Raw genomic sequence first — 23,320 nt, 5'->3', positions numbered from 1 at the left:
CCTCTCCCACCAACAAAAGGCATGGTGATGTGAAAAAACACTTAGAATTTGGGTTCGGGGCCTCACCGGGGTCCGCTAGGGTTGGAGAAGACGGGTGATTTCCAACCAAGGATTGAAAGAAACAAGTAGCTTTTCAAAAGCACAGATCCTTTATTCGGTTGCAACTGGGTTCCCCACGCAAAGGTGGAAAAGGGTATGAGGGACCCCACCCAAAGCTAAGTTCAGAATACTTGGATACAATTATAAAAATAGAGATAGGGTAAATTGAGGAAATAGAGTAATGGGCATGCAGGGAGGAAAGAAAAATGCTTTATTTGACAATAAGGGGTGGGGGGGGAATTCGAAGGAGGGGAATAACGGGAGAAGCGAATTAAAAGGAGAGCAGGCTAAAGGCAAAACTGAGGAAAAGGTTTATATACCGGTATGTCTCTTAGGTTGCCTTCATTTGGTTTATTTGGTCTTGGTTTTCAGCTTCTTTAGCTATTTTTCCACATCACTGGCTACGCCCACGACCCCTGGTATGCAGCCTGCGCCCGCAGGGGCCCCAATCCCGCTCATTTCCACGAAGCTCCTGCTCCCCACCCAGGAAAGCTGCCCGCTTTGCGCCAGGAATTGCGCCCCGGCCTCCTTGCGCCCCACGGGCTCTAACTTCCAAGCCTGCCCGGCTCTCGCTTCGCATCCCTCGAACACCCCAGCCAGCTCGACCCACCCGCTTTCCCAGGCGCGCTCCCTGCGCAGGTGGCTCGAGCCCGCAACGCATCGGAGAGGGGCGGGATCGCGCTCAGGCGAGCGCGCGAGCGCGCGGCGGGGAAGAGAGGACCGGAGGCGAGCAGATGCCGCGCGCAGGGGGCGGAGAAGCTGCTGCAGCGGCGGCAGTAGCAGCGCGGGCGCGGCAAGAGCGAGTTTTTTACGCGGCTGGAGCCTCGCTCGCGGCGAAGGGGCGGGTGCCTGCGACCCGGGTGAGTAGCCTGCGCCGCGCCCACCCTCCGCTCCGGATTGCGCGCTCGGGTTGGATGGGGGACCCCCCTCTCCATGCCCAAGCACTGGTTCCTAGGGCGGTAGAGCCTCTCCTGGGGAAAAGGGCGCAATCCTCGGGACTTTGCGCGCATTCCCTCCCCATCCCCAAAGAAAAGCGAAGCTGTGCAGCCCCGAGGGCACATACCGTGGGAAGCCTCGAACTCGGCGGGGCTTACTCCCGAGTAAATGCATGCGAGGCTCGTGCTGCAAAGGCACGCTTCTTCTTGGGAGATGGAAACAGGCGCAAGAGCGCGCTGCACCCCGAGGCTGCCAGGGCGCTTCCTTTCTTCCAAGGCGCAGCAAAGGGGTCCCGGCAGGAGTTAATTTCCCCGGGCAGGGCGCGCGCCGCTGCTCCGTTTGCTTTAAGGCGAGGATTCCCGCAGGGCTCGCTTGCCCAGGAGGTACTGCTGCGCCCTTAGGCGGGCTTGCGCTGCGCAAGTGGGCGCCGCCGTGGAGGGAAGGACAGGGACCCGCGTGGAAAGCGCCGTGGAGGGGCTCCCATTTCCCCCTGCTGGCTGAAGCCTCGCGCAAAGCCTGCCCTGGGCATTGCGGGAAGAAGAGAGCTGTTCGACAGCGCAACTGACCGGTAGTCCTTCCTTGGCGGCTTTTAAACAGAGGTGGGGTGGCCCTCTGTCATGGATGCTTTAGTTGAGATTCCTGCATTGCAGGGGGTTGGACTAGATGATCCTTGGGATCCCTTCCGACTCTACACTTCTATCATAATTTCCTTTCAAAGCGTCTTTTGGAGCGCACGGCAAATGTGTGACATTGACTGCCTTTCCGCCCATGTTTAGAAGATTGCTGTAGGTTGTGATCCACCAACAGTGCATGCGCGGTGTTAGAGGAATTCAGAAGGTTGGAACTCGCTGCCTGAGAAGGGTTCGATTTGAGCTGTTATCACTTACTGAATTTTTTGCTCTATAAGACTCACTTTTTCCCTCCTAAAAAGTAAAGGGAAATGTGTGTGCGTCTTATGGAGCGAATGCAGGCTGCGCAGCTATCCCAGAAGCCAGAACAGCAAAAGGGATTGCTGCTTTCACTGCGCAGCAATCCCTCTTGCTGTTCTGGCTTCTGAGATTCAGAATATTTTTTTTCTTGTTTTCCTCCTCCAAAAACTAGGTGCGTCTTGTGGTCTGGTGCGTCTTATAGAGCGAAAAATACGGTAGTACTGGAACAAGCACAGGAGTGAAAGGGAGAAGGGAAGGGACTTGGAGATCTGCCCTCCTTTTCTGCTCTGCAAATTGTTGCCTCTAGTGAGCTAGTCAAGAATTTGAATGTGTTTGGGTTTCTTAAATTCTCCTAGGTCAAACCCCCCACTCCATCAGCCTTTAAATATAAACACAACTTTTCCCTGGCCACTTCCAGATGACCTGTTTACTGAGCATTCCTTCCTGATATGCTGGCGGGGGGATTAGAGGGCAACTGCTGCTTAATGATCATTCACTCTCATTTGTTTGTGGGGAGGTTAAACAGCGTTGCATCAAATCAAGTGCATTCCACTCACTTTCCTTATTGCAAAAAGTTTGATCTTTTGAGGAAGTGGGTTTGTTCCGCGGGACATTCAAATCCGCTTTAATCGCACAACCTGAATTTGCCAGTATGTGATTGAATCTCTCCCCCAAATTGTGACAGTCACACTACTGGGTTCACATCGATTTTTTATCCAGAGACTCTAGAGTGTCGTGCAGCAGGTTGCTTGTGGAAAGGAATTTCGAAGTTGAGCAATATCCAAGGCTAGTTTAGGTGAGTGTCTTAAATGCCTTACCTGGAGATAAGGTTAGTAGGGTGCTAGTCTGTACATGGAGTAACTTTCGGGAAGCTGTTGTTTTTTAGATGGAATATTTTCAGTTATGGCTTCCACTCAGATAGCTTTGGAATTGAAAAACTGGGTGTAGGAGCACTGGGTCAATCTGAAATGTTAGTAAATACGCATGAAGTGGCTTTAGATCATTGGTAGGCAAACTAAGGCCCAGGGGCCAGATCTGGCCCAATCACCTTCTAAATCCAGCCCGCGGACAGTCCGGGAATCAGTGTGTTTTTACATGAATAGAATGTGTGCTTTTATTTAAAATACATCTCTGGGTTATTTGTGGGGCCTGCCTGGTGTTTTTACATGAGTAGAATGTGTCATATTATTTAAAATGCATCTCTGGGTTATTTGTGGGGCCTGCCTGGTGTTTTTACATGAGTAGAATGTGTCATTTTATTTAAAATGCCTCTCTGGGTTATTTGTGGGGCATAGGAATTCGTTCATTCCCCCCCCCCAAAAAAATATAGCCCTGCCCCCCACAAGGTCTGAGAGACAGTGGACCTGGCCCCCTGCTGAAAAAGTTTGCTGACCCCTGCTTTAGATTAACACTAGTTACAGATAGGTAGCCGTGTTGGTCTGCCATAGTCAAAACAAAACAAATTCCTTCCAGTAGCACCTTAAAGACCAACTAAGTCAGTTCTTGGTATGAGCTTTCGTGTGCATGCACACTTCTTCAGATACACTGAATACATGACAAAGCCATTTTTCACCTTTTCACCCCTTGCTTTTTCCTGTAAGACCTATTGCAGTCGTTAAGAGTCGTCAACAGGCTCATCACAGCTATCTGCCAATCACCCATTCCCACCACCCTTCTGAGTAATACCCCTCCCCACCTTCTCACTATATAGAAGGGTCTGGAAACTTCTGTTTCAGTGTATCTGAAGAAGTGTGCATGCACACGAAAGCTCATACCAAGAACTGACTTAGTTGGTCTTTAAGCTACTGGAAGGAATTTGGTTTGTTTAGATTAACACTGTTTCAGCACCGCTATTATAGGGTAGGAGGACTGTGTTTGGGATACTGTTTGCTTTACAGGAGCTGCCAGCCACCCCTAGCTCTCTGTGGGATGTGCACGTCTACCATACTCACAGATACGATAAAGTTCTTGGGAGCTGACATGAACTGGTTAATGCATAATGGGCAGGTACAAATATGGCTTTCCCTTGGCAGCAGAGAGGACTCTCCCACCCTTAGCACCTACTCTGTGTTCAGGTGTGTGGTGTCCCTTCTGATCTTGGTGGAAAGCGAGATGAGCGCCTCAGCCCCAGAGTCGGTCACGACTGGACCTAATGGCCAGGGGTCCCTTTACCTAAGTACCGTTATCCAGTTTGGTACTTGATAACAAAGAACATCTACTTTTCATGCACAACTTCATGTTGGATTTCTCAAGTTTGCACCTCACTTGTTATGGAGGAGCTAACCTTTTAGCTCAGCCACTTGTTTTTATTAAAAGACTGTCGTCTCTTCCTCCTTGTTAAATGTGTATTAGAGTGTTCTCACCACCTTAAGTGTTGGCCCATTTCTCCCCAACACCAAGGTTATTGAACTTGGTACTTTTCCTGCTCTTTACCCACCATAATTGTATAAACAAAAGTCTGGGTTAACTCAAGTGATAAATAATAACTAATTTAAGTTGTTAAAAGCATTGTTAAAAATGTTTGCTAGTTTAAAAGATAAACTACATAACATGTACGTTAGCCACTCCTCTTACCTGTGGTACAAAAGAAAACAAAGATTGCGTTCAGAAAAATTATTACCCTTGGATCTTAACCTTCTCTTTTTTACTAGCTCTAAAGAACTAGTGGAATACTTGTTACTGCTATCAATGTAGTTGCTCAGTCTCGGTGATATATTTAATTTTAATTTTGTTATGTTTATGGTGAAGGCTGTGTGGTATTTTATTATTTCATCTTTATTGAAACAATAATATTATTATTTCAACTTTATTATTTCATCAAACTTTCAGAGATGTAGCTTTGGGTCTTTGTTTTATTTTGTTTGTTTGTTGAAAAGCTTTGTTAGCGTACTTACGGTAACCAAATTTGTGTCACTGTGAGAGCAATAGTGAACTTTTGTTTTGTCTCTCATTCCAAAAATTAAATTAAGAGATGCAGTGTGATTATTATTATTATTTTAAGTGAGGTGGCAGTTGCTGTGATGCTGCCTGGCCAAAAGTAGTCCATAAGAATCGCCAGATCTTCTCTCCACTCTTCTGAATTGAATTGTCTTCATGTTACTTCATTATCCAGCTTCAGTTCCATCTCAGCTTTTCGGACTGTAAGCTACTTGCAGGGCAGTGACCTTGCTATTTTTGCCTGAGATTAGCACACTGGCTAATTGACCAGGCAAGTGCTGTCAATTGACCACCTGTTATTTAACCATTGTCACATATCCCACAATGCCAAGAATGCTGCAGTGTTAATGGAAGCTTTTAATTTTTTCCCCTTGTAACGCCACACAATAGCAAGGCCCAAGAGCAGGGGTAGGCAACCTAAGGCCTGTGGGCCAGATGCGGCCCAATCGCCTTCTCAATCCGGCCTGTGAATCAACGTGTTTTTACATGAGTAGAATGTGTGCTTTTATTTAAAATGCATCTCTGGGTTATTTGTGGGGCCTGCCTGGTGTTTTTACATGAGTAGAATGTGTGCTTTTATTTAAAATGCATCTCTGGGTTATTTCTGGGGCATTTTTTTCTCTTCAAAATAAAGTCTGGCCCACCACATGGTCTGAGGGACGGTAGACTGGCCCCTGGCTGAAAAAGGTTGCTGATCCCTGCCCAAGAGCGAGGGTTGAGCCACCATAGTCATGCGAGAGCAAACATAGCAGCCAAATTATCCACAATAACAGCAACCTTCTCCAGGCAGAAACAGAAACTTTGAACCACTGAACAACTTTGCTGATTCTTTATAAATTCAATTAAAACAATTTCATACTTTTCCAGTATGTTAAGCTAACTGCAAGCACCAGCATGTGTTTCTTTTTGTGCTAATAAAATTAATATTTGACCAAATCTTTCTTCACAAGTCACTTGAACAAAACCCTATTTTGACTGATGAAATGCCCAATCCCAGGGCATTTATTTTTTCCCCAGGTGGAACTCAGTTCTGGCTCCTCTCAGTTGGGCACCATTGCCATTATAAGAGAACAAGGGAGGTGTTCATGGTGAGTTTTGGCACCTCTTTTTCTAGAAAAATAGCACGACACAATTCTATTGTCTCTTTTCATCTGTGGCCCATGCAATGTAATTCCTTCATGACACCTAAATCAAGCGGAAACTGAAACAGGAAAGTGGGTGATGCCTTCAAATTGCAAGGCCAAATTGGGGGTAATAAAGTGTTGTAAATTCCCCAAAGTTACTAGCCTGTGATTTTGTTTTTTTCTAGCCATCCTGCCACCCATTCCATATAAAAAATGGCAAGTCTTTTCTTTTAAAAAGGTTTTTATATTTATTTTTAAAAGCAGGATAAGCAACAACAATGTCTAGAGGCATTTCTTACTGCCAATTGGCGCGGGGCTTGAGAAAGAGGAGGACTGATTCACACAACTGAATTTGTTTTCTCCTCGAAGTCTTTCGTTTCTTTTCTCTCTCTCCCTGCCCCATCTCTGCTCCCCCCCAGTGAGTTGAAAGCCCTCCTCCTGTTTTCCCTCTTGACATTTTCTAGGGATGATATTATGTTGCTTATTAATGTTTCCTCACTTGCTTCGCAGTGCCCTCATGGGGTGTGCTTTATAAATAATAATTGACTTTATACCAATTAGCAAAACTATAATCCCAAGAATTTGGGAAGCTGACTGAAATTCAAACCAGCTGCCAGTCTGGAGATGGCTGAATCTTGCTTCTGGAGATTATCACTTTTTTGATGCTTTTACTGTGCTTTAATAAGCCAATTATAGCGCAGCTCATGTTTTACAAAGAGGGGCTTCCAGTCTTAACAGAGACTTGAAAACCATTTTTGAAAACGTCGCCCAGCTCCTAATCATTGTGTTAAGTCTTCTAAAGCAGGGGTCAGCAAACTTTTTCAGCAGGGGGCCAGTCCACTGTCCCTCAGACCTTGTGGGGGGCCGGACTATATTTTGAAAAATATATACTGTATGAACGAATTCCTGTGCCCCACAAATAACCCAGAGATGTATTTTAAATAAAAGGACACATTCTACTCATGTAAAAACACTCTGATTCCTGGACCGTCCTCGGGCCGCATTTAGAAGGTGTTTGGGCTGGATTGGGCCCCCGGGCCTTAGTTTACCTATCCCGCTAGAAATCCCAGGCGGAGAAGCCTGGGAACGTGGGGTTCAGCAGAGCACCAAGAGCGCCTCCCCTACTCGCGGGGAGACCCCTTTTTGGGGCTCTGGAGCAAAGTGGGGTGAGCAGCGCGGTGCAGCGAACCGATTGCTACTTTCACGGAGGGAAGCCGCACAGCCATCGCCGGAGAGCGCTGACTTTTTCCTGATGACAATTGGACTCTAAACAAGTACCCGTGAGTAAAAACGGAAGATTTGACTAAGAAAATTTATGAATTAGGCAACGAAGCGGGAAGGTCTAAACAGGAGGTCCGCCTTCCGCTTTTTGTAAATAGACTGAAGCAAAGATCTTGCAAGCTAAATAGCCTGGAAAATTGATTCTAAGACTGAAATTTCCTGCATCCATAACCAACAAAACCCTCTTGACAGCAGGAGAAAAGGGGGGGGGGACTTTGACCGTCTAATCCTGCAGAGAGAGAGTAAAGGAATATAAGTTTCCATCGTCCCAAACCTGGGGACAGGGTGTCAGGACAGAAATCGTTGGAGATGTCCATTGATTGAAAACGGAACACTTTTGACAGATAGTTTTAAAAAAAGAGAAACAAGTTAACTTCAACGCTGCTTTCTGCACTTTTGTATTTTAAGGAAACAAAGTATTTGAAAATCGAAAGTAAATTTCCCTTTGTTGGATACATTTTAAAGATGGACGTTAAATAGAAACTGTGTCCTCTAGAGGGAGCTTGTCAGTTTGTTTGCTGCAGTTCACAGGGAGACATAACAGCTGTGAAAATTAGACCATGGGACCAGTTACTTGACCTTGAATAGAAATGAGCAGGGAGGAAGTTTTAGCTTCTGCCCTTGGCAAAACAAATGCTATGCTGCAGCAGTTGCATGAGAAAATGAACTTGATGAATGAAAAGTTGGATTTTATGACTGCTGTAGCCAGTAAATATGAACTAACAGGAAACGAAGACGAAGAAATTTCACAACAACCAACTCAGGAAACTGGCTCAATAAGGCAATTCCAAGGGCAGATGAAGATGGAAGAGGTTGCGATTGCACCTCAAAAGATACAAAGGGAGAGATCCAAAGTCCTGCATGACCAAAAGCCGCAACATTGGAAGATTGAATTTGGAGAGTGTCTGCAAGTCTCTGGAGTTAAGGAAGCTCCTAGCTCTGGTGGGACTGTGAAACAAGTTGATAACTATTTCTGGAATAACTGTCTTTTGGATTACAAAATTAACATAGGGGAGTGGGATTGTGGGGAATGGGCTAACCTGATGAAAGAAAATGAAGACTATTACTGCTTGGAATTCCCCGGAGACCCACTCCTCAAGGAGAAAGGGAAGAAACTATGAAAGAAACCAACAAGGGACAGGGAAGGGTGCAAGTACAAACAGGAACAAGAAAACCTGCAGAGGGGGCATAGAAGAGACCTGAGAGCCTCGGACATTAGAACACCAGATTGATGGACAGGATGTAATGGTTTGAAAGGACTGACATAACCCAAAACCAGGAAGAAGGGACGTTGGATAAAATTAGAAGAGAATTTCTTTTTATATATCTTTTTATTTTTGGAATTAGTGTAATACTAATGAAATATTAGAATGTGCTGGAAAGGAATTAATTGGCTTTAGTAGAAAGGTTTGAAGGAGTTAAGTATAAATATGGTTTAAATTTTGAAATTTTATGGTTTTGAAGGTAAGATAAGGTTAAAGAAATTAACGGTAAATTGAATAACAGACTATAGAAAAGGTGGAAAGGATATGTGGAGTTAACAAAAATAAAAGGAAAAGAGACAGATTGTTAAGATAAATTATTTAAATAAAAATTGAGAAGTATGGGAAGAATTTGCTGAAATAATGAATGAAGTTAGAATACAAAAAGGGAGGTGTGAGGAGGTCCAAGAAACAAGTTAATGAAAGGATGTAATTTGGATTTGTATTTTTCTTTGTTATCTATGTTTTTTTTAATTCTTTTTTCTGTTTTGTTGTTATTTTCTTGGTTTTTGTAATTTTTTTTGTATTTTTGAAATTCTGAATAAATACCATTTAAAAAATAAATAAAATAAAATGATCTCCAGCAATGCTTGATCACTCAGCTGAGAGGCGATCAGGTACCCTCAATTATCGTTTGTCATTTATTTACTTATTTGATTTGTATCCCTCTCTTTTGATAAATTCCCCATGGCCCAGGCTGATGTCAAAAAATTAAAGTTACACCACCACACTATAAAAGAGCAGTAAAAACCACCACCACCCCACATTATTGCATTGTTTTCAAGGCTAAATTCTCCTTGTATTCCACAAGTTGCAGCTTCTTGAATCTTGGGCAATCCCAGGAAGAGGTTCCGTTAGTTCAAGATGCATTTTGTGTGTAATTGGGGGGGGGGCGTGATATTTATTTTACTTCTTTATTACAAATGAGTGCATAGTAAATGGACTTGTAAAGCCACAATTCTTCAAATTGCTGATTTTGTGGTGGTGTTAGTTTCCTGAAATGAGTTTCCTCTTCTTAATTAATCTGTGGCAGTGTGGGTTAAACCACAGAGCCTAGGACTTCCCAATCTGAAGGTTGGTGGTTCGAATCCCAGCGACGGTGTGAGCTCCCGTTGTTCGGTCCCTGCTCCTGCCAACCTAGCAGTTCGAAAGCACATCAAAGTGCAAGTAGATAAATAGATACCGCTCTGGCGGGAAGGTAAACGCCGTTTGCGTGCGCTGCTCTGGTTCACCAGAAGCGGCTTAGTCATGCTGGCCACATGACCCGGAAGCTGTACACCGGCTCCCTCGGCCAATAAAGCGAGATGAGCGCCGCAACCCCAGAGTCGGTCACGACTGGACCTAATGGTCAGGGGTCCCTTTACCTTTACCTTTATGTGCAACTACATCTCTGAAGATGCTAATTCAACACAGATGATAGCCATTATAGTGGTCATGAAGCTTACTGAATGATCTTAGGAGGGTTAGGATAAAAGAGGGGAGCATCTTATATGTAATAATACTAATACTAAGACTTTACTTTTTTTTTTTTACTACTACTAATATATTATTTATACCCCACCCATGTGACTGGTTGCTCCAGCCACTCTGGGCAGCTTCTAGACCCAGGGGTCAGCAAACTTTTTCAGCACTGTTCCTCAGACCTTGTGGGGGGCCGGACTATATCTTGGGGAAAAAATGAAATAACGAATTCCTATGCCCCACAAATAACCCAGAGATGCATTTTAAATAAAAGGACACATTCTACTCGTGTAAAAACACACTGATTCCCGGACTGTCTGCGGGCCAGATTTAGAAGGTGATTGGGCCAGATCCGGCCCCTGGACCTTAGTTTGCCTACCCATGTCCTAGACTGAGAGTTCCTAGACTTGCAGTGTTTCTCAAACTTGGGTCCCCAGCTTTTGTTCGACTACAGCTCCCATCACCCCTGACCACTGTTCCTGCTAGCTAGGGATGATGGGAGTTGTGGTCCAACAACAGCTGGGGACCCAAGTTTGAGAAACACACTTACAGAGGAATGGCAGGATGAAAGCGTAGCAGTTACTTCTTAATATGCCTTTACTCTCTCAACCCCAGTCCTAAAACTTGCTATCCTTCATTTGTTCTATAAAACATAGATGACTTACTCTAAAGTAAAATAAATGCTGCAGGGATGGATTCTGTCTGTTTTGCAAAAGCATGCCCATGTGATTTGAGAATTCCTATGCCTACATTTGATCCTTCTTGGTTATCCTTGCATCTCCCATTCTCCCAGGGCTGAAGCGTAGATTGTAAACTCCTTGTTGAATTATTGATTGTGATTAGGGCTGGGCAATAAATCAGTATATCGTCCAAAACCAGTTTGAAGCCCATATCGTGATATTGGCTTCATAATTTTTGACCCAGCAATATATTGTGAACCTTGGTTTGTGTGTGTGTATGATATGCAAAAAGCACAATGTTGGGAAAACCATTAAGCCGCCAATGTTTCTCTTGATTCCTGCAGCCCCTGCGAATTCTGCCAACTCAGCTCTCCCCTGCCTCACGCAGGGGGCAGCCAGTCACAAGAGCAGGCGCCGGCAAAAATCACGATGCAGGGAAAATCGTGAAGCCAGCCAGTACCTCTGTCCTTATTCCAGATCTTTTGATGCTATCAGTTTATCACTGTTTAGCTGCTGATATATCATAGTGTTGAAAACGAGTTATCACCCAGCCCAATTGTGATGCAAACCGGGTGGTTCAAATCTTGCCTCTGCCATGAACTCACTAGGTAGCCTTAAGCAAGCTGCTCTCTTTCTACTGCCCCCTCCCATCTAGTATGAGAGATAATAATGCCAACAGGACTGCTGGTTGAGTGATAACAAGATAATGCATGAGAAGCAGCTCTGAACCCTTGGAAGCTCATTTGAATGTTAAGTGTGCCTCAGTCTGGAAGCAGGGCCATCTTTACCCAGGGTGCAAGGGGTGTGGGACACTTCCGCACCAAATTCTGGGGGGCACCAGGCACCCTGAAGCCACCTAAGCTTTTAACTATCTACGTACAGGTAAAGGGACCCCTGACCATTAGGTCCAGTCGTGGCTGACTCTGGGGTTGTGGCGCTCATCTCAGTTTATTGGCCGAGGGAGCCGGCGTACAGCTTCAGGGTCATGTGGCCAGCATGACTAAGCCGCTTCTGGCAAACCAGAGCAGCGCACGGAAACGCCGTTTACCTTCCCACCGCAGTGGTACCTATTTATCTACTTGCACTTGACGTGCTTTCAAACTGCTAGGTGGGCAGGAGCAGGGACCGAGCAACGGGAGCTCAGTCCATTGCGGGGATTCGAACTGCCGACCTTCTGATCGGCAAGTCCTAGGCTCTGTGGTTTAACCCACAGCGCCACCTGCGTCCCTTTTTTTTTTAACTATATACCTGTTATGAAATAATAAATAATTTTGATCAAGCTAGAAAAACAAAATACATATATACCTAGGTATTACCAAAATGTATACCTACTGCTTCACTAAAGGACTTTCGACTTTGTGCACTCATCTACCAAAGATGCGCCACGCTAGTGGCGGCGCTTGTCATTCACAACCGTGGCGCTTGACTCAACGACGGCGCTTGTTATTCTCAACGGCGCCATGCACGCGAAATTAACTCTTACATCAAAATATTATGTTACGTATTGTATTGAGCTGCTATGTGGCAGCAGGGTCAGCGGCACCTTTGACACAACTGATGTTTCTCCTAAGTAGGTGCCTAATCAATACTTATAAGTTTAAGTGTAGTGGTGTTGTATACTTAAATATAAATGTATTGTAAATAAATGAGCAAATAAAAAAGTTTGTTTCTTTTTCCTCCCTTCTTTCGTAAACAAGAGATCAGGCATAAGCGCGGTGTCTGACATAAGCATAATAAAAGTTAATTTGGGAGCTAAACTAAATTTGGGGGCGCTGGGCACACCAACAGCATACTTTACTTTTAAAGATTCTAGACTCTGGTTGCTTCTACACATAATACTAAGCCACAACATGTTTTCTAAGTCAGCTGTATTAGGCATTCACTTCCACTTTTCTCTACTTTTCACATTAGCAGGTTAAACAGACTATGTCTGGTTTCTTCACCATAAGAGACCATGATAGTTAGCCAGCCTTCAACAATAGACCATGGCTTCATGTTGACTTGGCGATTGTGGTTTGCTAGGGTGAAGCAAGCCGTGACCATGAGTTTGAATTTCATGATGAACAAGCCCTGCTGTTCTTTGCTTACCCATTCACATGACAAGAGGAGCAAAGTAGCTGTTTGGGGAATGTACGCACAGACATGGAACTAGTGAGAAGTATTTTATGGCTTAGTTTTGCATGCTGTAAAGGTAAAGGGACTCTGGGGTTGCGGCGCTCATCTCGCTTTATTGGCCGAGGGAGCCGGCGTACAGCATGACTAAGCTGCTTCTGGTGAACCAGAGCAGCGCACGGAAATGCCATTTACCTTCCCGCCGGAGTGGTACCTATTTATCTACTTGTACTTTGACGTACTTGTACTTGTACTTTGACGTGCTTTCGAACTGCTTGGTTGGCAGGAGCAGGGACCGAGCAACGGGAGCTCACCCTGTCGCGGGAATTCGAACCGCTGACCTTCTGATTGTTTAACCCACAGTGCCACCCATGCATGCTGAGTTGCTAACTATTCTTGAGGATAAGTTTGATACTATTACACTGGCTATAGCAAAATTTCTCTCAGAGGCAGTAAAAATCAGAAATCAGTATGTACAGGCTAAAGCTCCTCTGTTGGCTACCAAGGCCAACTGTTGATATTTACTATTGTTGTACTGTGTATTTTGGGTCTACGGACTACAATAAAGCTCTGTGTGTGAACTAAATACATTGCCAGTTAAAAACATTATTTATATAGCAAAACTACGCCCTTTATTTTTCTGTCATGAAGTAGGCATGCTGTTGTTTTCTGCTTCTAAGAATTGATTACTCTTTGTGCATTGGTCAGACACATTAGAGAAATATGCTCTTTTTATTACAGGTTTATCTTTGCGCTTGGGAAAAGAAAGTACACATTTAATGGCTCAAAAACTTTATTATCCAAGTAACTGGAGAGGCTGGGTAAGTAGGATGTTTATATAAGAAATTAAATGCCACAAATTGAAGCTCAAAATTACTCTTATGTTGTGTGGAGGTTTAGGTACTGAATACGCTGGGTAGATAACCTTTTCATATGTAATCAAGTTTAAATTCCATTTGAAAATAGTCTGGGCTATGACTATCTTGCATTATATCTTGTACATATAAAAAGGTAAAGGTAAAGGACCGCTGTCCAGTCACGAACGACTCTGGGGCTGAGGCACTCATCTTGCTTTACAGGCCAAGGGAGCCAACGTTTGTCCGCAGTTTTTCTGGGTCATGTGGCCAGCATGAGTAAGCCGCTTCTGTCGAACCAGAGCAGCGCACGGAAACGCCGTTTACTCAGGCAGGCACTCTGTGTGCGCTGGGCTTGCTTTTGGGATGAACAGGAGGGGGCCATTAGGACAATTGGAAATTGCAGAGTTTGGAGAAAATGAAGGATAAAGTGCGAGACTGGTTACATTATGCTCAGATTAAAGAAGTTTTTAAAAACGACAAAAAGTTAGGGTTCCAGGTGGAGAAATCGAAGTTGGAAACAGAATTGCTAGAACCAAAGACTAAGGTACTTTCAAGAATGTATAACTTGCTGTTAAAATGGAATACACAAGATGAAATGGTTAAATCAGCTATGATAAAGTGGGCACAGGACATTGGGTATAATATCATGTTTGAGGACTGGGAAAGGTTGTGGACCACTGGGTTGAACTTCACTGCATGTAATGCTTTGAAGGAAAATGTAATGAAAATGATATATAGATGGTACATGACCCCAGTCAAACTTGCCAAGATATACCATTTGTCTGATAATAAATGTTGGAAATGTAAAGAAAATGAAGGAACATTCTTTCACCTCTGGTGGACTTGCCCTAGGGTGAAGGCCTTCTGGGAAATGATATATAATGAGCTGAAAAAGGTATTTAAGTATACCTTCACCAAGAAACCAGAGGCCTTCCTTTTGGGCATTGTCGGCCAGAAGGTGTTAAAGAAGGACCGAACATTTTTCATGTACGCAACAACGGCAGCAAGGATACTCATTGCTAAGAATTGGAAAACTCAAGATCTACCCACACTGGAAGAGTGGCAGATGCAACTGATGGACTATATGGAACTAGCCGAGATGACTGGCAGAATCCGAGACCTGGGAGAAGAGAGGGTCGAAGAAGATTGGAAGAAATTCAAGATTTATTTAAAAAAACACTGTAATTTGGTTGAATGTTAAGAAAGGATGCTAGATCATAAATAATTGTGCACCACTAAACTAGATGGAATTAAGATGATAAGTAAGTTTGAGGAAAAATTATAAACCTACTGGAGAATTAATAGATTATAATTAAATGAATCTGACACAAGAGTGTAAATAAGATGATAAATTGCGGGCAAGAATTGACAATGATGCAAATGGGAGCGGGAGGTGTGAGGGAGTCCAAAGATGTCAAGAAAGTATGTCATGATATATGTAATACTGTTTTTTATCTTTGCATTTATGTTTAAAAATCCTAATAAAATATATTTTTTTTTAAAAAAGGAGGGGGCCATTAGATTGGGATATATATTGATGCTTAACGATTGGGTTCATTTCTTTGCAAAGAGAGCTTATGGGAAGTGGCATCTTTAACCACTTCCCTTCCCCACCTGGCCCCCAATCAGCAGCAGAAGAGACTTTGATAATACCCCACCCTGTGCCTTTCCATTCACTTCTGTTTGCCCGTGCCTTGGCCTTTGCAGAGTTTGAAACAATGATCCTTGATGAAAATTGGTTGCTGAACAGGGCTCTGTTGCGTTGACCACTGCAAAAGCAGAGGGTATCCTTGTAAAAGACATGTTTCTGGTAATATGCCCTCCACATATTGCAGAACTACAACTCCCATCATCACTGGCCATTGGCTATGAAAGCTAGGGCTGAAGGGAGTTGTAGTTGAGCTACATATAGAAGCCAGAAGCCCCCAATGTCTGTTGTTTGAGGAGCTTGGTGCCGCCTCTGTAAGTGATGTTGGGATGAGCGTTCGGACCCCTGGATGCTCAGGGGTCCGTCCTCTCTCCCATGCTTTTCAACATCTATATGAAGCCGCTGGGAGAGATCATCAAGGGATTTGGGCTGGGTGTTCCCCAGGATGCAGATGAATTCGGAACTAGTGAGGGCGGTGAATGTTGTGTGTGGATGTCTAGAGGAGGTTGGAGGACGGATAGCTGTCAATGGATTGAGGTTGAAACCCAATAGATGGGGGGACGAGGGGCAGGTGTAGAGGACTCCCTGCTCCTGAATGGGGCACCTTGCACCTAAAGAACCAGGTGCGCAGCCTTGGGGTCATTCTGGACTCACAGCTGTCCGTGGAGGTGCAGGTTAATTCTGCATCCAGGATGGCTGTCTACCAGCTCCATTTGGTACGCTGGCTGAGAGCCTACCTGCCTGTCTTGCTAGAGTGGTTCATGTTCTAGTTATCTTCTGCTTGGACTACTGCAATGCGGTTGGAAACCACAACTAATCCAGAAAGTGGCTGCTAGACTGGTGACTGGGATAGGCTTCTGGGACCATATAACACTGGTCCTAAAGGATCTACATTGGTTCCCAGTATGTTTCTGAGCACAATTCACAGTGTTGGTGCTGACCTTTAAAGCCCTAAATGGCCTCAGCCCAGTGTACCTGAAGGAGGTCTCCACCTCCACTCAGCCTGGACATTGAGATTTAGCTTTGAGGGCCTTCTGGCAGTTCCCTCACTGTGAGAAGTAAGGTTACAGGGAACAAGGCAGAGGGCCTTCTCAGTAGTGGCATCCATCTTGTGGGACACCCTCCCATCAGATGTCTAGGAGATAAACAGCTATATGACATTTAGAAGACATCTGAAGGCAGCCCTCTATGAGAAAGTTCAAATGTTTTGCTGTTTTACTGTGTTTTATAATTTGTTGGAAGCCACCCAGAGTGGCTGGGGCAATTCAATCAGATGAGCAGGGTACCAATAGTAAAATCATCATCATCATTAATGGGAAATGCTGCTTTTAATTTTAGTTTTTCTCTTTCAAAGACTCAGTGTTGCACAAAAGAATTCTGAGCAATCTTTACCCTCCCTCTTTACAGTAGTGGAAAGCCCTGTCTTTCAGTGTTGCACAGATGTTTAGCTTTCCAACAGGGCAGTGTGTTAAAACATTACAGGCAACTGCATGTGTTTCACACTGTTGTTAAGCTTCCTTGTGGGTTGAAATGCCACTTAATAAACAGCTGTTTTCTCTCATTGCCAGAGATGGAGCCCTAACTGAATCCTGTGAAGAGCTGCCAAAAAAGCCTTCGGAAGCAAGTGCGCTTTCTGGATTGAGGAAACAGCCGAGGAAAGACTCCTGTTTTGCTTGGCGGATCTGTGCAGAATATTTGAGCCCCGCTCCCCCCCAACCTCTACCTCATTTTATGCATTTTGGTCAGTCATGGCTGGGGAACTCTGTCTACTGCTCCTGTTACTGTTTTGTGGAAGAACGATTTCCGAAGTGCAGCCTTTATACCAACCGCCTTCTGAAACTCTGGATTTTGGGTTTGTTCCTGCAAAGACTTACGACACCGCAGCGTACCACGAACCTGGAGCAATAGGGATTTTGTTTCGATTAGTCCACACTTTCCTCTATTTAGTGCAACCAAATTATTTTCCTCAAGGTAAGTCTTTAATATTGAACTGTCCTAAAGCATGTGTGCTGGTTGAGGCTTCAGTTTGGCATGGCAGCTCTTATCTCAGACTATAGTTTGTGAGCGTACCTTCAGAAAATAATAATAATAATAATAATAATAATAATAATAATAATAATAACAACAACAACTATTTATTAAATTTGTATAGCACCCTATACCCACAGCTCTGAATGGGCTGGAACTGCAGTTGTCTTTTAATAATAATAATAATAATAATAATAATAATAATAATAATAAATAATAGATGAGGTGAAAAAAACTTGCAAAGGGAATGTAGACAGCCCTATAAGTCAGCAATTTAGAATCGACATGTGATGGGCAGTCCATTAAATAGTACGAGTGTGGAAGTTTCTTTAGTCTGTTGCAGATTTTTTTTTCTTGTAGACTTCTAAATATGTAGATGAGAGCAGTGTGATTTAAACTTTCTAAACTGGGGGAGCCAGTTGGAGTGGGTACATAGACCTTCTTGTCCATAGGTGTAAACCTTTTAAAATAAAAATATATTACACTAATGATAGACTTATGTATTGTGGAATTAGTTGGTCATCTGAAAGCCCATTCTAGAGTACAAATTCTAACTTCTCATGCCATACTTCAGATGTTACACTTGTCTGCACCATTATATTCTCCTACATGGGTTCTCAGTGACCTCTGCAGCAAGATTGCACTATAGAGCAGTAGTGTGAGAATCTTTTGGACTGCAATTAATAGATTCAGAAGATTGTCAGTGATGTCTCTTCCTCCAGCTGGTTAAGGGTCAGGCAAGTGAGAAAGGAGCAATCAGATCTCTTTTGATTTCTCTTAAAAGTAGTTGTAGGGGTCGTGGAATTTGAACAAGAGTGTGGTACTAAGGAAATGGTGCTGTACCCTTTTTATCCTTCAATGTTCTCCCCCTCCCCTGCGCTGTTTTTTGTTCTGCTGGGGGGAAATCATGCGCATACGTTTTCCATAAAGGAGCAGCTGGATTTGGATCTAGATTGTGAAACTGGGGAGAAAGGATCACCACCACACAGGCACATTCCTGATCCACTTTGAGAGGTCCATGTTGCTTCTTTTAAGAGATATCTTGGCATCTCGTCTAACTTGAACCTTAGATAGTATACAACAACAACAACCCAGAAGTTGTTAGGGGGATCAATATGGCTTATGTTCATCTTCTAACAATGGCAGACCTTCCCAGAGTTGTGTTGGCAGCCCTTTTAAGGTATTGTGCAACCTCCTCCTTCTGCCTGTCCCCCTGCCCAGATTCTGATCCACAGCACGAGAACCATCACATTGGCTTGAAACATGGTTCTGTGCTTATCCTCAAGGTTCTTAATCTTCTGCTTTCTTCCTTCAAATTTGAAAGATAGGCCCTCTGGAAATTCCCACCTAAAAAAAAAATATTCTTTCTCCTCAGAATATCTGTCAGGTCCCTATACTGGGATCTCAGGTTCAAAAAATGCCTAGGAACCTCTTTGAAGAGCACAACGGATTTATCGAGGACTTTGAGGCCTTTTTTATAATGATGTCCCAGAATGATATCTCTTTGTTCCCTGGTCTTAAAGACCACAATACAATCGGAGGTTATTTTAGTCTCTTTTTTAGGACCAAATCTGTAAGCTTTCTCCACCCAATCTTCCACTTCCTCTTTTTTCAGATCCCAGAATTCCACAAAATATCCTATCAAAGATTCTCTGAGTTTATCCTGATCCAGATAAGGGAGCCCTTAGATAAGATTCTTTCGCACTCAATTGGAGAAACTGCAATCTCCTCCCACCCAATGCTGGTCAATGGGGCAAGGGACGGGGGCGCTGATTGAGTGGCTGTCTGCCACCGATGGAGTGACGCTACACTTGGTGTCACTCGGTTGATGCAGACCCCAATGGATGGAGCTGAGCTGGATCCCAAGCCACTCTCTTAGCCAGCCCTGGCTGACAAAGGGCCAGGGACCAGCCTGAAGCTGGTGTTGGGAACTATCCTGATGTGCCTGCCCCTCCTGACCTCCCATAGCTGCTGCCAGGTTGTAGATGCTGCAGTAACTCCACTGCTCTTCACAGTCTTGGTGGTGGTGGCAGCAGCAGGTTAGCATTGCTTTGCACATTCTTGTGAAAATGCTCAGCACAGAGCATTCTCAAATTATAGAGCAGGCCCTAGGGATGTTGATATGTGTGGCACAGGTTGCCAAGGACAGATAGGATCTCACAGCAGGACAGTGCTAGAGACCACTTACTTCCTACAGCAGCCGGTATTCCCAGGCTGCTGTAGGTATTCCCAGGTATTCCCATCCAAGTACTAACCAGGCCTGACCCTGCTTAGCTTCCAAGATCAGACGAGATCGGGCGTGTTCAGGGTCGTATGGGTGGCCAACTAGCTAGGTGAATCGTGGGAGCTGAAGAGAGGCAGAGAGCATATGGGAGGATTGGTCAACCCCATTCCTTGGCAGGCAGACTTTAGCAGGGAATCTGGGGTGCCCTGCTCCCCTTCCTATGGGATTTAAGATAATGACTACCAGGAAGTTGAGTTGATGGGTTCATAGGGTAGCATGACTTTTTAGAAAGGGGAGGGGGAATTGAAAACATTTGAGCAGGAAGTACAGCAGGAAGTCGGGGTGAACAACCTGCATCCCTCTATATGAACTTGAACTTCAGAGCCCCATTAGTTTCAACCAGCATAGCTGGGGATTACAAGAATTGCAGTCTAGCAACATCTGCCAAAGGGAGAGATTCACCAACCCTAGCATAAAAGAGGGTCTGCCATTCTTGCCATTCTATTTGCTGCTTTAATGTGTTTTCCTTTGGGTTTAATTCTCCTTGGTTGATTCAGCTAATATTTAAGATTTCTCCTTGAAAGATTGCCCTTGCATGCTAATTACTTGAGCAAGCTTTTAATTCATTTGCATCTCTTTGAAGACTTCTATGCAATGAGCCATGCAAATATTGCACAGAGGGTTCCCATTCATTTTTGCTGGTCTCGATCCGGGGCGTTTAGCGCTGCAGCACGTTGTGCAGCATGTTAGCAGGTGAGACTATTCTTAGGAGGGATATTTGGGGTGAGGAAAGCTTCTGCCAAAGTGCCACGCTAGGGTTAAGGACGTCGGCAGGGTTAGTTTAGTTAAGACCTGGCCATCTTTACTGCAGAAAGCAAATAATGCCCCGGTATGGCTCCCCTTTATCACATACACAGCCCAACAAGACAATGACAATAATCCACCAACAGCATACAAATCAATATGGCTAACCTGATCCAAAACACCCAAACCACCCCACCCACACACGAAAACAAAGATCACCACAGCCAATCACAAGCAAACAACCACACCCTAGGCCAACCCCAACCTCTCTCACCACCAAAGGAACACAATTGAACAGCACAAGCAACGCTGACACCAAATTCTACATACATTAAGCATAATAGAAACTTCGCCACCCAACCCCACCCATCTTCCCTCCCTCCACCCCTTCTTTTTTTTTCTCCCCCTAATGTCTCAACAAATGAAACGGATTTGTAAAAATGTTACATGGAAAAAATGAGAGACAGTACACCTACTTCTGTAAAACAAGAAAACCTTTAATAATTTTTTTTTAAAAAATAACATGGCTACAGAACTGCAGTGCAAAATTCAGAGAAGTGCAAAAAAAAAACCAAAAAACAAATAATGGCAATTAGTTGTTTTAGTTGCATCAGCAGCAAACACAATACCTTGCTGCAGGTTCCATCTCCCTCGATCTGAGCAGTCATGTTGGAAGTAGTGGACAAGTGTTTGCATCATAGGTGGTTTCTGCAGCCCTTCCACTTTAACAAACTTCAGATGTTACAGGAATACAACTGCCACCTGCTCTGGCCATCGGCTGAGGGCAATTGGGCTGCAACAATATCTGGAATGCAGCACGTTAGCTATCTCTAGTGTAGACACAGTACTGAGCTGGCAGGACAAATGGTCTGACAGCTGGCATATTTGATCAGATTTTGTGCATGGTGGCATTCTCAATGTGCCCTTAAATCACAGGAGGCCTTAACTGGCCATACAAAACACTTGTGACGCAGCCTTTCTGTTTCCATGAATTATTCCATGAAAGTGCTTCCATGAATTATTTGGTTGCTTTTCAATAAATCCTATAAGATTGACTTTAATGCATTCAAAGTGCATGCCTGGTTCCACCTGCAAATGTTTTAAATACAAATGAGAGGATTTGAAGATATGAACACTCAAGTTTATTATGCTTTCAGTGCGACTTGAAGCTGACTTTGTAAATTGTTAACTGAGTGCTTTAGTTGCGTTGCGTACAGAGCTCATCATTCATGGTTCTCAGCCTTTTAAACATATTAAGAAGTTTATGGTAAAAGGGTTAAAATGGAAAGCCTTCAACTGTGATTTTAAGACCACAAGTAGAGGCATTTATTTGGCAAGGGAGGGGTACATACAACTGATGATGAGGTGTGCTTTCTGTCTGCTTCTGTTTAGCTATGCATAATTTTGTAAGAGAATTGAAGTACAAGCAAAAGAATACATGGAGTTCCGTGTCTTTATTTTCATTTATCTAAGGAGTTTGTATAAAAGTTTTGCAGCATTTTTTTTTTTTTAAACCAAGCAATTTAAGAAGGATGCCTGACTGAGTTAAGGGCAGCTGTGGAGAAGCTGCTTAACTCTTTCCTCACTGGTTATTTTCCAGTTCAAAAGCTCCTCTTTCATTTGAGGGTGGGGGAAGATGGCTTTCTTGTATCCTTTCTGCAGTGGGTGGAAAGCAAGTTGGGTTTGTGTTAGAGTTGAGAAATGACTAGTGTGTAATCTTTTTGAAATAGATTTTTGGATATCATGACATTTGCAGGATGAATCCAAGAGTGAGCTCTAACAGCAAGTTGCTAAGTAAGAATTTGACAAACTTACTTAGGTTTGAAGTTCCAATACCTGAAAGGAGTAAATCTACTAAAAATATATCATGTTTACATCATTCCTTATAGCAAATTTGGTGTGTGAGTCCTGACAGGACAGAAAACCTGAGTGGGTTGATCAAATTGGCTTTCTTGAGACTTTCATAGCTAACTGTATTCTGGAGAAGGACCTAGCTGGTTAAAATTCTGAACAGGAACTCTCTTGTTTGTGGGTGAGATATGCTGTAAGTCAGGCATAGGAAAACTCAGCCCTCCAGATGTTTTGAGACTACAACTCCCATGATCCCTTGCTAACAGGACCAGTGGTCAGGGTTGATGGGAATTGTAGTCCCAAAACATCTGGAGGGCCGAGTTTGCCTATGCCTGCTGTAAGTCTTCAGGTTTCATCCTCTGAGCCATGGACCCACTATATATCTTGTAGTGGGGTCATGAAGTGGGTGATATTCTTATCAAGGTAGCATGGAATTATGCATGGTTGTTCCCAACCGTAATCTCTTCATCTTTAAATTCCTGGCTATGTAGTATTTAGCACCAGATGAGCTTTGTAAGGCACATTAAGGCGTTCTATGTTGGAAGGGATGTGATTCTGTTGGCACATGATGGCCATGCAAGGTTTAGGGAAGGTAGTAAGTAGATGGTATTAAAAATATCATTGGTTACAAAATACTATCAAATTCTTTCGAACCTTGGAGAATCTTTGTATTAAAAAGTCCAGTTATTAATAGCTGTCAGATACAAGTTGCAAAAGCATTGCAATGTGGAAATGATTCAGGGCTGGTATGAGCAAATATGGGAAGTCATTGTGGAGAAAACTTCATCCAGTTAAAGGGAATCACATTGTTTCATTTTTAAGGAGTGGGTCCTTACCTTGATCTTCATAGACTCTTCAAAATCCTTATGTAAGTGACTGGCAAACCTTTGGCTCATTTCAGGATATCAGTGGATAAAGTTTCTTCTCCAAAGATCAAGATCTCTCCTAATTATTGTAGCAATTTTGAAAGCAAAGTTTCAATTTTGAGTTACCGTCTGTGTGTGTGTGTGTGTGTGTGTGTGTGTGTGTGTGTGTGTATTTCTTCATTTTTTGCCTCACTTTTTTGAGAAACGTGTAAAAAATTGCA

At 43.7% G+C, this 23,320-nt stretch overlaps 1 protein-coding gene across 1 annotated transcript in view; it reads left to right on the top strand.

Moving 5' to 3' along the window:
* Positions 1-811: 811 nt before the first annotated feature.
* The window catches only part of PROM1 (prominin 1), a 105,531-nt gene continuing 83,022 nt past the window's right edge, over positions 812-23,320 (top strand). The window contains exons 1-3 of the mRNA XM_081876513.1: positions 812-959; positions 13,563-13,642; positions 16,895-17,297. Of these exons, the coding sequence (XP_081732639.1) occupies positions 17,075-17,297 (223 nt within the window). The 5' untranslated portion in view covers positions 812-959; positions 13,563-13,642; positions 16,895-17,074. The remainder of the gene's footprint in view (positions 960-13,562; positions 13,643-16,894; positions 17,298-23,320) is intronic.

Source organism: Podarcis erhardii, assembly GCF_964252035.2.
Source record: "Podarcis erhardii genome assembly, chromosome: 9".
Taxonomy (NCBI): Eukaryota; Metazoa; Chordata; class Lepidosauria; order Squamata; family Lacertidae; genus Podarcis; species Podarcis erhardii.
Note: the sequence above shows the minus strand (reverse complement) of the source record. Positions and strands in the feature narration are given on the sequence as shown.